General features: G+C 42.0%; 1 protein-coding gene and 1 pseudogene across 2 annotated transcripts in view; one reads left to right on the top strand and one right to left on the bottom strand.

The window, feature by feature from the left end:
• SNX9 (sorting nexin 9) overlaps nucleotides 1-16,795 on the top strand; it is an 89,077-nt gene that overhangs the window by 64,067 nt on the left and 8,215 nt on the right. For both annotated transcript variants that reach the window (XM_025294338.1, XM_025294337.1), the window contains 5 exons: nucleotides 3,306-3,436; nucleotides 7,582-7,685; nucleotides 8,940-9,043; nucleotides 11,304-11,381; nucleotides 15,971-16,047. In XM_025294338.1, coding sequence (XP_025150123.1) covers nucleotides 3,306-3,436; nucleotides 7,582-7,685; nucleotides 8,940-9,043; nucleotides 11,304-11,381; nucleotides 15,971-16,047 — 494 coding nt within the window. The remainder of the gene's footprint in view (nucleotides 1-3,305; nucleotides 3,437-7,581; nucleotides 7,686-8,939; nucleotides 9,044-11,303; nucleotides 11,382-15,970; nucleotides 16,048-16,795) is intronic.
• On the bottom strand, nucleotides 764-1,354 carry LOC102406683 (annotated as a pseudogene).

Below are 16,795 nucleotides of genomic sequence, written 5' to 3'. Positions count from 1 at the left end.
TTAAGGTTTGTATAAAGTGTGAGGTGGTGGAGGTTTATGTTATAAATCTGGTCATCTAGTGGTTCTTGGACTATTGAAGAGAGTATCCTTTCTCTGTTGAGTTTCCTTTGCATTTTTGTCAAAAAATCAATTAAGCATATTTGCGCAGGTTTATTTCTGGACTCTTTTCAGTTCCATTGATTTATGTCTGTCCTTTTGCCAATACCACACCACCTTGATTATTGTAGCCTTATAATACAGAAATGAGGTCAGGTATATAAATCCTCCAGCTTGGTTCTGTTTCAAAATTGTTTTTAGCTATTCTTTTTCTTTTGCCTTTCCATGTACATTTTAAGCATCAGCATGATTCTTTTATAGTCAGATACCTATAAACAATCATGCTAGGGTTTTTATTGGAATTGCATTAATTCTGTAGACCAGTTTTGGGACAACTGAAATCTTTTTTTTCCCACTGCCACCAGCAGCACTGTGCAGTTTTATTAACCATTCAAGTAGCGTCCATAAGATCGGGACGGAATTGGGATTTTAAAGTGAGCAGATATTCAGCATCTAACAATTTGAAAGAAGCCACTACAAGCCCGTTTCACAGAAATCTTTTCACGGAGCCAGTCCCGTGCTAGCCGTTAGCCCAGCACTCCAGGCGTACTCAAGTAGGAAAGACGCAACCAGAAACAGCTACAGTAGAAAGACTTCAACACTTTAGAGTAAAACACTTTTCGTTTCTTCCCCTTTAGCCCCTAAAACAACATCATACCATCTGGATCTACCTATACAGTCCTACATCAGCCTGTAGAATATTTGTCAGGAGGGCAAAAGTAAAATGACACTGGCCAGTGAGCCTTTGGATATTTAGGAAGGGGATGGGGAGGAAGCCAGTTCTCAGAACAGAGAAGTCGGCTTCAGTCTCCCGTGCAGGATCCTTGGGTCCTTTGTTCTTCCGCACTGCTGCAGTGCGCTTGTCCTCCTCTCGCAAACACTTGGGTTTGGCAGCCGCTTGCCCCTCGGTTCTCTGCGCCGGCTTCCGGTTCTCTTCGCCGGCTTCTGTCTTAAGGGTCAGCCTCTCTTCCGCCATTTTCCTGACGTCGTTCTCCTCTGTTGCTTTCTGAAGCTCTTCTTTCTCGTGCTCTTGTTTCTCAGCGAGCTGCTTCAAGACCTCAGCTTCATGGGACTTGCATTTTTCTTCTGCAGCTTCTAATCTCTTCTGAATTTCCTCCAGGGAAAGATCCTTCTCCTTAGGAGGGGAAAGGGGACATCCTGGGACAGATTCTTTTGATCAAAGGCTGAGAATCAGCTCAAAAGCCTGGCCTGAGGCACGCTTCTCTAGTTCCTTCACCTCGATATCAGAGGCAGCCATGGTGAAGAGAAGACAGGAGACCGGCAGCTACTCTACACGGTTCACTGGCAAGGAAAACCCTGCTCAGTCAGTCCCAGCCGCCTGGCCACCCTCTGAGGATTGAAATCTTACTATGTAGTGTTCCAGTGCAAGAACTTACATATGTCATATTTGATTTTCATGTAGGGTTTTATATGTTTCAGCATACAGATTCTGCACATATTTTCCTAGATTAATATGTAAGACTTTCATGGGGTGGATTCTGTGGTAAAGGAAGTAGAATGGAGTACAGAGATGGGGCGCAGTCCCAGGCCAGAGCACCCCGGAATCCCCTCTTCTGGCCTAAAGGTCAGCAGTTTGGGAGCATAGACACTTCTCACAGGCTCTGTGCCTCTGGTTGATTTCCACAGCACTTAGTTTTTGTGGCTTTTGTTTGGCTTTCTAGTTGCTTTTTAGGACTAGGATTCAGTTCAGTTCAGTTCAGTTGCTCAGTCGTGTCGGACTCTTTGCGACCCCATGAATCGCAGCACGCCAGGCCTCCCTGTCCATCACCAACTCCCGGAGTTCACTCAAACTCACATCCATCGAGTCGGTGATGCCATCCAGCTGTCTCATCCTCTGTCCTCCCGTTCTCCTCCTGCCCCCAATCCCTCCCAGCATCAGAGTCTTTTCCAATGAGTCAACTCTTCGCATGAGGTGGCCAAAGTACTGGAGTTTCAGCTTTAGCATCAGTCCTTCCAAAGAACACCCAGGACTGATCTCCTTTAGAATGGACTGGTTGGATCTCCTTGCAGTCCAAGGGACTCTCAAGAGTCTTCTCCAACACCACAGTTCAAAAGCATCAATTCTTCGGCACTCAGCTTTCTTCACAGTCCAACTCTCACATCCATACATGACCACAGGAAAAACCATAGCCTTGACTAGACAGACCTTTGTTGGCAAAGTAATGTCTCTGCTTTTCAATATGCTATCTAGGTTGGTCATAACTTTCCTTCCAAGGAGTAAGCGTCTTAATTTCATGGCTGCAATCACCATCTGCAGTGATTTTGGAGCCCAAAAAGATAAAGTCTGACACTGTCTCCCCATCTCTTTCCCATGAAGTGATGGGACCAGATGCCATGATCTTAGTTTTCTGAATGTTGAGCTTTAAGCCAGCTTTTTCACTCTCCTCTTTCACTTTTATCAAGAAGCTTTTTAGCTCCTCTTCACTTTCTAGGATTAGCTATTATCAAACTCACCTATAGCCAGAATTTCCATCTCCAGAAACCTTTTAACTGATAGTGATTTTATTAGGCTTATAAAAAAAAATTCTGTGTTCACTTGATGTTTGGTTTGTAAGGTTTGTTAAACTGATTTTCTACTTTTATTTTATTTATTTATTTTTTTGATTTTCTATTTTTAAAACAGAAATATCACCCATTATGCTCTTGTTTTATGATGGCCTTAAGTTCTGTGATAGCAGCTTTCATTATTGCATTCATGGAAAAATTGCATTTTCTATTTTTCATTTAAGTAGTTGAAAAAGCAAAACAGGGAAAAAAACTAGTTTGTGTTACTTTTCATAATACTTAAATTAATTCTGTATATCTGAGATTATATTGTATTTAGATACATTTTTATAAATATAGAAATTTCACCTTCTTGATAAGAGTTGCTTGTTAATTTCCATATTATCACCCCTTTCTTGCCTGTAAGGCTTCATATGATCATACAGGCACTGGCATGTTAGTTTATAAGAAAGAGAAAGTTTTTCATATTGAGATAAAATTTGTTTTTGGATTTGTGGAGTACCTTTCTTCTGGCCCTTTGAACATCCACTGTGTTGCTTGTTTTTAGGTTGTTGAAAAATTACCATGGTTTACCTTTTACTGAGTAACTCTCTGCCAGTAGCCATATGAACAGCCTTTCCATCTGGGTAACAGTGATTCCTCGTAGGCAGAGTCACACATCACTCTTGGCATGTCTCTTGCAGGTCGCTTTGAAGAAGAGTTTATCAAAATGCGCATGGAGCGGCTTCAGGCCTGGATGACCAGGATGTGCCGTCACCCGGTAATCTCAGAGAGTGAGGTCTTCCAGCAGTTTCTAAATTTCCGAGATGAGAAGGTAGGACATTTTATTATAATCTTAGAGGATATTGAGAATTGTCACATTCATACCAAGGAATTTAAATCATGTTGATTAGTTGGCTATTTCTAAGTAATAGTAAAGTAGTCACAGCATGTGAGCAAGGAGTTTGTCAGAATGGTTTTCTGCAAACCGGGAACCATTTGGCCCAGTGAGGACGGGGGTGAGGGATGTGATAGGATGCGGGGCTTTTTCCTCAATGCTCTTAAATATAGGATAGACACCGAGCTGTGTAGGATATTTTCAGCGTGAAGTTAGGGGAATAGTGTGAATGATTTCTTAGGATCATATCTTGACCTTACAGTGTAAATAGTGTAATGAAAAGTAAATTCATAAGTGAAGCTGCTTTCTCAAAGCCACCTTGTTTGTCCAGAACTGTGTTGTCTCTCCAGGTCTGCCTCTACCCCGTGGGCAGTCATTCTGTCCGTAGTCACTGTTCTCATTTGAAAATCAAGAAGAAGTTGGCTGCTTGTCATCTCACTATTGTTGTCTGCTTTGGAAATAGCTGTGTATCACCTTAGTCTTCCATTGTATGCAATCATTTGTTTGGTCATGCTTTGTGTAATTTATAGGTTAGAGATCATTCCATTTAAATATTTGTAGTCTTTTTGCATTTCAGAGTGAATGCTTACATGTCAAAATGTAATATATAGCAGTTAAAAAAACTATTTTTAACTGTTTTTATAGTTTTAAAACTATTTTAACAGTTTTTAACCCTCCAAGTTGGTGCCTTAATGCTGCTGGCGCACAGGACTTTAACAAGGGCTTGTTTGATCGTCTAGGATTCTGTTGAGGCAGCATTTCTAGAGAATTCCCTGGCGGTTCACTGGTTAGACGCCACGCTCTTACTGCCGGGGGCCCGGGTTCAGTTCCTTATTGGGGAACTGACATACCATCATCTGCGTGGTATGGCCCAAAAACCCCAAAACAAACAAGAAAACAGGAAGCATTTCTAAAGGTTGTGCTTTATGCAAATTATAGACTTTATATATATGTATATATATATGCAAGAGCAACAAGAAAGAACTTGGAGCCAGGGCACTTGGTTTTAGTCTAGGCTCTGCTTCTGACTACCTCCATGACCTTGACCAAAACATTAATTTCTTTGGGCCACAATTTTCTCACCTGCTAAATGACAGTATAAAACTAGAAAATTATTAAAAATTGTGATTCTCTGGGCAACAGTAGCTCATATAGATGGTTGGACATAGAAAACACAAAAGAACCTACAGAAAAATGTAAATATATGTTAAAATCCATGAAACACTGCTGAGAGAAATAAAAAGAAGACCTCAATAAGTATTCCAGCACTATGTTTTATGAATTGAAGAACTGAAAAGATGTCCTCCATAGAAAATTTAAGCTCCAAGGATAGCCAAGATACTCTTTAAAATGAACATGAAATGGGAGGAAAACTTTTCTGGATTTTGAGACTCATTATAAAGCTAAAATATTTTAAAAGCAGATCAGTAGAATAGAATGGGCCCTTGATTTATGACAAGAATGGGTCTGAGGACGGCGGGGATGGGCAGTCTTGTCTATCAGTGGTGCTCCATTGGATGGCATCTCTGTTGGCTGGCATCTCCGTTGGATGGCGTCTCTGGGAAAAATAAACGTGATCACTGCCTCACAACAGGCTGTTGATTTTGTTAGGTTTGATGTTGGTATTTTGGTAATGTTTTTAAGACATGGCCCTTATCTGTTAAAGATACATAGTAAAGTATTTATATGTGAAATGATATTATATTTGAGATTTCCATTAAAATAAACAAGAAATAAAAGTAGGATGGAGGAGACCAGATAAAACAAGTTTGGTGAAAAGTTGATAATTTTTAAAGCTGGATCTATAGGGGTTTATTAAAATATTTTTCTTTCTACTTTTATCCAGTTGAAAGTTTCTACTGTATTGAATCTAAAAAAAATTTATTTCTGATGGTTTACAAGTTTAAATGTGAAAGACAACACAATAAAGCTTCTAAAAGGTAACACAGGAGAAAATCTTCATACCCCTCGGGTAGGGAAGGATTTCTGAAATAAGACACATACAGGAAGAGACTGACAAGTTTGACTACCCTAAAAAAAAGAACTTTGGTTTAACAGAAGTCATTAAAAAGGAAAAACAAGTCGAAGATATGAACGTGTATAGCCAAGAAAGGGCTGGATTTTAGAATATGGGAAAACCCATACAAATTGATAAGAAAGATAAACCAGTAGACAAATGGGAGATTTGGTAATGTCCCTCACGAAGCTGGCTTAAAATTCAACATTCAGAAAACTAAGATCATGGCTTAGATGATGCATCTGGTCTCATCACTTTATGGCAAATAGATGGAGAAACAGTGGAAACAGTGACAGACTCTTGGGCTCCAAAATCACTGCAGATGGTGACTGCAGCCATGAAATTAAAAGATGCTTGCTCCTTGGAAGAAAAGCTATGACAAACCTAGGAAGCATATTAAAAAGCAGAGACATTACTTTGCCTACAAAGGTCCGTCTAGTCAAAGCTGTGGTTTTTCCAGTGGTCATGTATGGATGGGAGAACTGGGCAATAGGAAAGGCAGAGCGCCGAAGAATTGATGCTTTCAAACTATGGAGAAGACTCCTGAGAGTCCCTTGGACAGCAAGGAGATCAAACCAGTCAATCCTAAAGAAAAGCAACCCTGAATATTCACTGGAAGGACTGATGCTAAGGCTGAAACTACAATACTTTGACCACCTGATGTGAAGAGCCGACTCATTGGAAAAGACCCTGATGCTGGGAGAGATTGAGGGCAAGAGGAGAGGGAAGGATAGGATGAGATGGTGGGATGGTATCACCCACCTGATGGACATGAGTTTGAGCAAGCTCTGGGAGTTGGTGATGGACAGGGACGCCTGGCGTGCTGCAGTCCATGGCGTCACAAAGAGTTAGACATAACTGAGCGACTGAACAACAACAACTCACAAAAGAGATAATATCTGAATCATCAGTGAGTGTAAAGAAAAGCACTTCATCTTATGAGTAATAAGAAATACAAATTAAAACCACAGTGAATAAACTTACCAGAAGGCTAAAATTAGAAAGACCAAGGATACTGTGTGTCTTCTTGGTGAGAGAAGGAGCTTCTGAAACTCACACACTGCTGGTGGGTGTGAAAGCTGGTGAGACCAGTTTGGAAAACAGTTTGGCATTATCTACTTGAATAACTCTCCACCCCTGGTTATATCCCTACAGAAGTGCATGCACACATGCACCAGGAGATGTGTACACGGCAGCTTTATCCTCACCAGGGCCGCTGATGGCTGCCCGTAGTAGAGTGGGGTAAATAAACTGGGCAACAGTCACAGGAATATTATATAGCCATGAAATGAGTGAACTCCAGCTGTAACAACAGTGTGCATGTAACTTCTCAGCATAGGTTGAGCAACTAAGGCCAGACACAAAAGAATGCCAAGTGTTGGGTTCTTAGCTAGTTCACAGAAGTAGCAAAACCATGGTGTAGGGATTTAGGTGGTGAAACTGTATGACGTGAGGAACTGAAAACCATAAAAGAGTAGGTGGGTCATGGTTACCCCTGGAGGGGAGGGAAGGGGTAGTGACGGGGAAGGGACGAGAAGGGAGCTTCCGGAAGTCCAGCTCTCTCCTCTCTCTTGCCCTTGGAAGGAATTCATTGTATGAGAATTTGTTGTACTGCATATTTTTGCTTTGGGCACTTTTCTGTGTGTGTGTGTATATATATATAAAACATGTAATAACTTTTGAATAGTTTATAATATTGGTTCCTATCTTATATTTAGAAAAGCTTTAATCTTTTCAAGAAAACAACCTACAATTTTGAGGCGCTTTGTCAGACTCCCAGGGTGTGTTTGTATGGGTGGGTGGGCCTCAGGAAAGGAGAAGTCCTGGCTCACCTCAGTCCGAAAGGATTTGGGCTCTTAAGGACCGTTTTGCACAGCAGCACCGTTCACACTGTTCACGTGCAGGATGGAGTTGGAGATGCAGGGGTGCAGAGGGAGACGGCATGGGCACTGCCTCCCAAAAGTTAGAAGGATAAAGACGGTCAGTGAGCCGACGCTAGGACGGGATTTTGAAAGAGCTGTTGCCTCTGCTCCCCACTTGAACGTCATAATGTTCCTCTTTACAGGAATGGAAAACCGGGAAGAGGAAGGCTGAGAAAGATGAGCTGGTGGGAGTTATGATATTCTCCACCATGGAACCAGAGGCGCCTGACCTGGACTTGGTAGAAATGTAAGAGATCCTGCCAGCCTCCGCTGCTTCCCCAACCAAGCCTGCCGCCTCTGCTCACAGGCCTTGGCCCGTCTGACCACACCTGGAATTCACATCATCAGACGAAAGGGTGTGAAATGAGTGGGGTTTGTAGTCAGAAGTTAAGGAGAACATTGCTTGTACTTGAAACACTGCCTTTCTAACCATAACATCAGTTAAAGTCCGCTTCCTTCTTACCTTGAAGTCAGTGATTTCATAGTTGTTACAGTGGTTAGTAGTTATTAACAATAAAGCGTGATGACACGGCGTGGCACCGGGCCAGCAGACACCCACAGATCAGTCCACGGGCCAGAAATCTCTTTGAACGTAGCCTTGAAGAGAGCAATCTCAGGCCTGTTTGTCCAGTGTTTTTTTAATCTCTTGTTTTTAATCTTGTCATCTTTTTAATGTGGGCTTGGTTGAAAGTCTGGAGTAGTTCCTTTTTTGTATAAAGACTCATAAGAAATCTTGTGTGTGTTCATAGTAATAATTTTAAGCAGCCTTTTTTCTTAATGTATAACCATTGCTTATGTTTTACCCAGTATATAGACAGTCTTCTAACTACGCAGAGAGAAAATCAGTGTTAATATGTTGACTTAGGTCTGTGTTCTTCCAAACCCTACTCTGAAAACATGTATCTGAAGGGAAAATGGTTGTGTAAACAAAAGTGACCTCGCATTATACAGTCTCTGTTATAACCTCCTCTTTCATTTAAAAGTATATTGTGATAATTTTTTTCAAGTCAGGAAAAGCTTTTTAATCCTGAAGGAACTGGTATCCTCTGTATCACTTAGATGCTGTGTGTGGGTTTATTTTCTCTGATTCATTGACGTGTTTGTTGGAACGAGGGAACAGCTACCACTAGCAACGCATGCCGTAGTCACCAGGGCCTGCAGGGATGGAGCTTCACTCAGGAAGATACTCAAGAAACGAAGATTTTGTTTACTTTAGAACAATTTTCGTTAGCATTCCCAAGGAATTGGAGGGCGAAAGGAAGCAGAGTTAAAATATAAGTGGCAGATGTGAAAGCAGTTCTTTCAAAACCTGAATCCAGCCGGTTTTTAAGACTAATTTAGTTACAGCGCAGTTGCTAGAATGCACGGCACAGGTACCTGTGGTCAGGCTTGCTGTGAGCTCCCCTGACCACACTGGACTTTTCTCCTCTTACACCTCACACTGTCTGGACGTTGGGTAGTGAAGTCAGGGACACAACCTCCTCGTGTTTTTGCCCCACAGAGAACAGAGGTGTGATGCTGTCGGCAAGTTCACCAAAGCCATGGATGACGGCGTGAAGGAGCTGCTGAACGTGGGGCAGGAGCACTGGAAGCGGTGCACAGGACGTAAGTGCCGTCCCCGGCGTCCCCCTGGGAACCAGCCCCCGCAGGCAGAGATGCGCTCAGTGAGCCGGACCGGCGTCACACCCACGGCGCTCTGAGGAGCCTCACTTCCCAACCCTTGTTTCAGCAGAGAAAACTTGCTTGAGCAAAGCCAGTTCGAGAACCCCCGTAAAAAAGCATCACGTTCACTTAAATATTTCCAGTTATGTGAGGTTTGTCATCTATGGAAGAGTCATCCTTTCTGCCTGCAGAGAAAGTACCCGTGGTTATTTTTAATCTCAGGATCTTACTTTTTAATAGTCATCCCTTAGTGAGTTGTGTGTTTGATTAAAGCTCTAATTTTAGGAAAGCCTGGTGGCGGGTGGTAGCAGAAAGCCCGGAGCCGGGGTCAGCCCCGAGCAGAAGTGCCGCTGTCCGCTCCGCTCTCTGCCTGCTGTGCTGCACCCTCCCTGCCCTCTGTCCACTGGACTGTTTTCCCGTATCCCTAGACCCGGGCCGCTCTGCCATCCAGCAGCCAAGGAGAGAAGTACAGTCCTGGGTCAGCTGTGGTGGTCACGCCTTGGCTGCTTGTGTGAAGGGTGGCCGAATTGAGTACTTTAAGCAGAAACCTGCAGCCCAGCAAAGCCTAAAATGTTTCCTGTCTGGCCCTTTGCAGGAAAAAACCAGGCCTTACAATGGCCCTCCACCATTCACATGATATTTTATATCAACGGAACCGTTGTCGTGTACCAGCTGTTCATGCTCGAGGGGCAGACGCCAGGAGTCATAACACCGGCTCCTTTCCCATGGCAGAGAAATGCTGAAAATAGAGCTGAGCCTGAAAACATGACCTATACAGATGCAGCGTCAGAAAACAAAATCTGTTTCAGGCCTTTGGTCACAGGGAATAACTCATGAGCAAAAAAGGGAGTGATACTTCTCTAAAATATAAATGAAATAATTTAATTTTAAAAATAATAATTGTAAATTCAGCTGTTTCCCCTTTTTATTTTTTTCTCTGCTTTTTTTTTTTTTTAATATTAACAGTCTCTTAGTTTCCCCTTTTTAAAGAAAAATTTAAAGGAGTGAAAATCTTAAAATTTTTAAGGATATCACAAAAATCTGGGATTATGGCTTCTATTAAAGAATCAAATCCCTTATGTCTAACGTCTGGTCAACTCCATGTCCTGTAAAATCCACAGACCAAAATCAGTAAATAGTAATAGCATTAGGCTGCTCTCTTTTGGGGGCAGGAGGTTGACATGTTTTGTTTAGAATTTGATTCAGCCATAGTTTCTTTCCTCTCACAAAAGAGTTTTTAATCCCCGGTGTAAAGGCCAAAACTGAGTTACAAAAGGGTGAACAATTTATTAACCAAGCTAATGTAATTTGAGTTTGTGTTTCCGTTTCTTACAGCTTGTAGACCGTTTGTCACATTTCTCTGTCCTAGAATTTTTTTTAAAGAAACATTTGAATCATCTTTCTTTATTAATAGCATAGTCTTTTCAAATGCAAGTAATGGTTTCTTTTGAAGACAGTAGATGTGTTTCAGGAAACTGTGTACAGATTGCAAATAAAAGTAGCCTAAGATACAAAGACTCTTCTCTGGAGAGTTCTCCAGAGTGATCCTAGAAGCCTAGGATTTAGCACTAGAGGAGCATTGCAGATGATTTAATTAATCTTATTATACAGATGAGAAAGCTAAAATCCCTCCTCCCTGGTCCTGTGATGTTCCATTGCTGTTTTCTTCCACACCCCGTTGCTTTTGGTCGTGTTTTGTTTTGTAAATAATCACTCATAGGTACATGGCAGAGTGGGAAAAGCAGCGGATTAGGAATAACAGGCACCAGATCCACCACTCTCTAGCCACGTGACCCCAGCTTTCCTAACCCAGGAAGGGGAGACAGTGCATTTGCATTGATAGAGGGGTGGTTGTGATGATCAGGTTGGTGTTGTATACACAAAAGGACTCAAACCTAGAAATCATCTTCCAAATGAGCTTCCGGTTCATTTTGATTTCATTCAGTGAATGAGAGTGTGGGCGCTGGTTGTGGTGTTCATAATAATAGTGTCCACTATTTATTGAACAATTGATTAATTAAAAATTGAAGAAAAATTAATTTCTAAAAACAGTTTGTCTGTATTGATATTCTGATATCCTCCTACACTGTTAAGGAATATAGACTATTTAGAATCATTTCAGATTTTCTATAAAAATACTTTGAGAAAATAGTTGGATCATTTAATTTTGCTCCATTTAGTGAATGACTTTTTTCTCTTTCAGCATTACCCAAGGAATATCAGAAGATAGGGAAGGCCTTGCAGAGCTTAGCCACAGTCTTCAGCTCTAGTGGTTATCAAGGTACATCTTTCTTTATTTGTTCTTTGGGCCCTGGGTGTCTTATCCACACAGACCAGCCTCCTCAGGCTCTTGCAGACAAGCGATAACTGCAGTGAAGCCACCACCGTCAGTGATGTTTAAACTGGCTGCACCGCTCCACTGAGGACTTTTGCCACCTCACCTTATTAGTTTCTGAGAAAAGTAGTGGGTGGTAATAGTTGGATTTCCTGGCTAGCGTCCTTGCCTGTCCTGTGCTCAGATGCAGCTCTTGTGCTTTAGTGAAGCAGGCGGGTGCGGTACTCGACACTCTGCCCTGCTGTCGTCTCTGCCAAACTCTGAAGCCGGGCCTGACTGTCAGGAGCCAGATCTTATCAGGGACATTGGGAGGGAAAACTCTTGACTGAGTAACAAGTTCATATTGCCTTATGTCCCTTGCTAACTCATTATTGTTTTCAGCTTATCCCATATTGTATATCTCACTTGTGGTATTTTGAGTTCATTGTGGATTCCCATGGACAACACTTGCAAGTTAGCAGTTTCTTTTGTATCTTGGTTTGTTTTCTTAATTTGGCATATGGAGCTGGTAGGAAGTAAAAGTATTTGCCAGGTGAGTGGCACCTATTCAATCTGAGGACGTCCTGTTGCTTACAGAAATGATAGGCTTGGTACTGTCACCGTGGCATTATTCTGATATCCAGGGAGGGTAGGTCTTTGGAGGTCAATGTCTGAGTATTTCCAGGTATAAGAAATTAGTCTTTAACCAAAATGTAAGACCTGTGACTCCCGTATTTGAATATTTTTTGTTGGCTTGGCTGAATTGTGTCTTTCAGTTAAAACTTTAAGCTTGGGCAGGAGTTTTGAGTTGGTCTGGCCCCCATTTTTTTAGATGAGGAACCCAAGGTCTGGGAAGATAAGCATCTTGTGGCCAAGAGACCCCAAAAAGGTGCTCAACATCGCCAATTAGAGAAATGCAAATCAAAACTGCAGTGAGGTATCACACCACTCAGAATGGCCATCATCAAAAAGTATACAAATAATAAATGCTGGAGAAGGTGTGGAGAATAGGGAGCCCTCCTACACTGTTGGTGGGAATTTAAATTGATGCATCTGCTATGGAGAACAGTATCAGATCAGATCAGATCAGATCAGTCACTCAGTCGTGTCCAACTCTTTGCGACCCCATGAATCACAGCACGCCAGGCCTCCCTGTCCATCACCAACTCCCGGAGTTCACCCAGACTCACGTCCATCGAGTCAGTGATGCCATCCAGCCATCTCATCCTCTGTCATCCCCTTCTCCTCTTGCCCCCAATCCCTCCCAGCATCAGAGTCTTTTCCAATGAGTCAATTCTTCACATGAGGTGGCCAAAGTACTGGAGTTTCAGCTTTAGCATCATTCCTTCCAAAGAAATCCCAAGGCTGATCTCCTTCAGAATGGACTGGTTGGATCTCCTTGCAGTCCAAGGGACTCTCAAGAGTCTTCTCCAACACCACAGTTCAAAAGCATCAATTCTTCGGCAGTCAGCCTTCTTCACAGTCCAACTCTCACATCCGTACATGACCACAGGAAAAACCATAGCCTTGACTAGACGAAACTTTGTTGGCAAAGTAATGTCTCTGCTTTTGAATATGCTATCTAGGTTGGTCATAACTTTCCTTCCAAGGAGTAAGCGTCTTTTAATTTCATGGCTGCAATCACCATCTGTAGTGATTTTGGAGCCCAGAAAAATAAAGTCTGACACTGTTTCCCCATCTATTTCCCATGAAGTGGTGGGACCGGATGCCATGATCTTCATTTTCTGAATGTTGAGCTTTAAGCCAACTTTTTCACTCTCCACTTTCACTTTTATCAAGAGGCTTTTGAGTTCCTCTTCACTTTCTGCCATAAGGGTGGTGTCCTCTGCATATCTGAGGTTATTGATATTTCTCCCAGCAATCTTGATTCCAGTTTGTGTTTCTTCGAGTCCAGCATTTCTCATGATGTACTCTGCATATAAGTTAAATAAACAGCGTGACAATATACAGCCTTGACGAACTCCTTTTCCTATTCGGAACCAGTCTGTTGTTCCATATCCAGTTCTAACTTTTGCTTCCTGACCTGCATACAGATTTCTCAAGAGGCAGATCAGGTGGTCTGGTATTCCCATCTCTTTCAGAATTTTCCACAGTTTATTGTGATCCACACAGTCCAAGGCTTTGGCATAGTCAATAAAGCCGAAATAGATGTTTTTCTGGATCTCTCTTGCTTTTTCTATGCTCCAGCGGATGTTGGCAATTTGATCTCTGGTTCCTCTGCCTTTTCTAAAACCAGCTTGAACATCAGGAAGTTCACGGTTCACATATTGCTGAAGCTTGGCTTGGAGAATTTTGAGCATTACTTTACTAGCATGTGAGATGAGTGCAATTGTGCGGTAGTTTGAGCATTCTTTGGCATTGCCTTTCTTTGGGATTGGAATGCAAACTGACCTTTTCCAGTCCTGTGGCCACTGCTGAGTTTTCCAAATTTGCTGGCATATTGAGTGCAGCACTTTCACAGCATCATCTTTCAGGATTTGGAATAGCTCAACTGGAATTCCATCACCTCCACTAGCTTTGTTCGTAGTGATGTTTTCTAAGGCCCACTTGACTTCACATTCTAGGATGTCTGGCTCTAGGTCAGTGATCACACCATCATGATTATCTGGGTCGTGAAGATCTTTTTTGTATGGTTCTTCTGTGTATTCTTGCCATCTCTTCTTAATATCTTCTGCTTCTGTTAGGTCCATACCATTTCTGTGGACCTAACAGAAATGGAGAACAGTATGGGGGTTCCTTAAAAAAACTAAATACAGAGCTGCCATATGATCCAGCAATCCCATTCCTGGGCATGTATCTGAAAATTATGAAAAGGTGAAACTTCTAATTCAAAGAGGTACAGGCACCGCAGTGTTCATAGCAGCCCTTTTTACAATAGCCAAGATGTGGAAGCACCTAAATGTCCATCAACAGATGAATGGATAAAGAGGATGTGGTATTTATATAAATGGAATATTACTCAGCCATAAAAAAGAATGAAATGATGCCATTTTCAGCAACATGGATGGGCCTAGAGATTATGATACTAAGTGAAGTCAGAGAAAGACAAATATATGATCCCATTTACACGTGGAATCTAAAAACGTGATAAAAATGAACTTATTTACAAAACAGAAACAGACTCACATACATGGGGAAAAAAAAATTTAGTTACCAAAGGGGGAAGGTGGGGAGATAAGTTAGAAATTTGGAATTAACAGATACACACTTGGCTTTGTTCACTGAAAAGGCCTAGAAATAGTAATCAAGTCCAAGCACTCCCAGCATCACCCACATGGCGATTTCAAAACATTGTTTCCCTGAAATAATCCAGAGCTGGGAGGGAAAGAACTCTGATGCCAATCTGAAGAACCTTCCACTGTCCTATGGAACAAAAATTTGAGCTTAGTGAAGATAATGATTGCTGTGAAACTAAGCTGCTGCTGCTGCTGCTGCTGCTAAGTCGCGTCAGTCGTGTCCAACTCTGTGACCCCATAGATGGCAGCCCACCAGGCTCCCCCATCCCTGGGATTCTCCAGGCAAGAACACTGGAGTGGATTGCCATTTCCTTCTCCAGTGCATGAAAGTGAAAAGTGAAAGTGAAATCACTCAGTCGTGTCCGACTCTTCGCGACCCCATGGACTGCAGCCCACCAGGCTCCTCTGTCCATGAGATTTTCCAGGCAAGATACTGGAGTGGGGTGCCATTGTCTTCTCCCGTGAAACTAAGCATATCAACTTTAATCCAGACTTGCGATGATATTCTTAAAAAGTTAATCTCAGTCACCTTTGGAGGATGGAATAGAATCAACTTAAATTCTGAAAACTGTAAAAAGAAGGAAGCATTTAACCTGTTCTTCCTGTCCCTATATACCTCAAGGTAACGAAAAAGCTGATAAAGTTTGTCTTTATAAACGTATTTCAGCTAATAAAGCAGTGACAGAAGTAGTGTAGCACCAATTTGCAAGCCTAAAATACTAAATAAATACTAAAATGAAAGATCTAGGCAACACAGGAAACAGAGGACTCTGTTGTCACCACCGAGACTCGCTCAACAGAACCCGACGTGGGACCAAGACACACAGCCTGGTTTCGTCAACACGTCCCCAAAAGAAATTTGCCAGAAAAACACACAGAGGAGAAAGAACCTCTGTAGGAAGCATGTCAGCTCTGTGCTGCGTGGATGGCCTTTGCATCCTGACTCAAGCAGCCAGCTTGGTTGGAGACACCAGGCAGCTGCATACTGGCTGGACGGTTTATCAGGACCAGTGGTCGTTTCTTAGGTGTGAGATTGGGGTTGTCTCTATTTCTTAAAGAGGCCTTGTCTTTTAGGTAAAATGTATGGATGAAGTGTTACATGACCAGTAAAAGGGAGAGGAAGGGAGGGGACTGAAAGATTGGACATAGGCTGTTAGTTGGGAAGTTAGGGGATGGGTAGATGAGGAATCATTCTACTGTTGTATAGTTTGCAAAGTCTGAAGTTTGCTATAATAAAATTTTAGAAGTAATGAAAAGGAACTGTAAGTTGTAACACTCATACAATGTCTTGATTCTCAGGTGAAACAGATCTCAATGACGCGATAACTGAAGCAGGAAAGACTTACGAAGAAATTGCCAGCCTTGTGGCAGAACAGGTATATTAACGTAGCCACATGGTTCTAGTTAAGATTTTATGCTACCTAATCCACATGTTTTATTTAAAACCTGTTTTAAGACAAGCTTTCCAAATGGCTGTTCTCTTCTGTCGCTGTGCATCTTTATTAATTACACCAAGTAGTAGCATTTCAAGGCCAAGCTAAAGTAATGGATAATTCATCATCAGGATGACTCAATAGCTCCCAACGCCGATGGTCTGGATCCATCTCAGCCACCAGGGGATTAGAACGTACAGGGAAGAGCTTCACTCTGGTCCCTGTTTGGAGTCTTGCTCAGCCTCTCGGAGCAGGGGTTTCCTGGTCTGTAGATAGCGATGGAAGCACCTGCCTGGGAGTGGTCTGAGGATGAACAGCTAATAAAGAGAAAACCCTGGTCAGGTTCCTGGCAGGCAGCAGATATCGTTGTGGCCACCTGGCTTTTATTGGAGTCTTTAGTAGCCTGATTTCAGTTATGTTAATAGTTAACAGATAATGTTTCCTTAAGGGGACTAACCATTGAGGTTGTTTCAATCCCTTAAATTAAAAAAAAATTTTTTTTTTTTTTTTTTGCAGATGACAACTTGAAATATATATTTGAATACCCATACATTCATGTGGTCATTAACTACTCTCCTGATACTTGTAAAAAAAAAAAAAAAAAGATTAATTTTTAGAATCGTGCACACCAAAACTTTAAATATTATCACAGAAAAATGGAAAAATTTATAGTTGCCACTTTTAATGATTA

Source organism: Bubalus bubalis, chromosome 10, assembly GCF_019923935.1.
Source record: "Bubalus bubalis isolate 160015118507 breed Murrah chromosome 10, NDDB_SH_1, whole genome shotgun sequence".
Taxonomy (NCBI): domain Eukaryota; kingdom Metazoa; phylum Chordata; class Mammalia; order Artiodactyla; family Bovidae; genus Bubalus; species Bubalus bubalis.
Note: the sequence above shows the minus strand (reverse complement) of the source record. Positions and strands in the feature narration are given on the sequence as shown.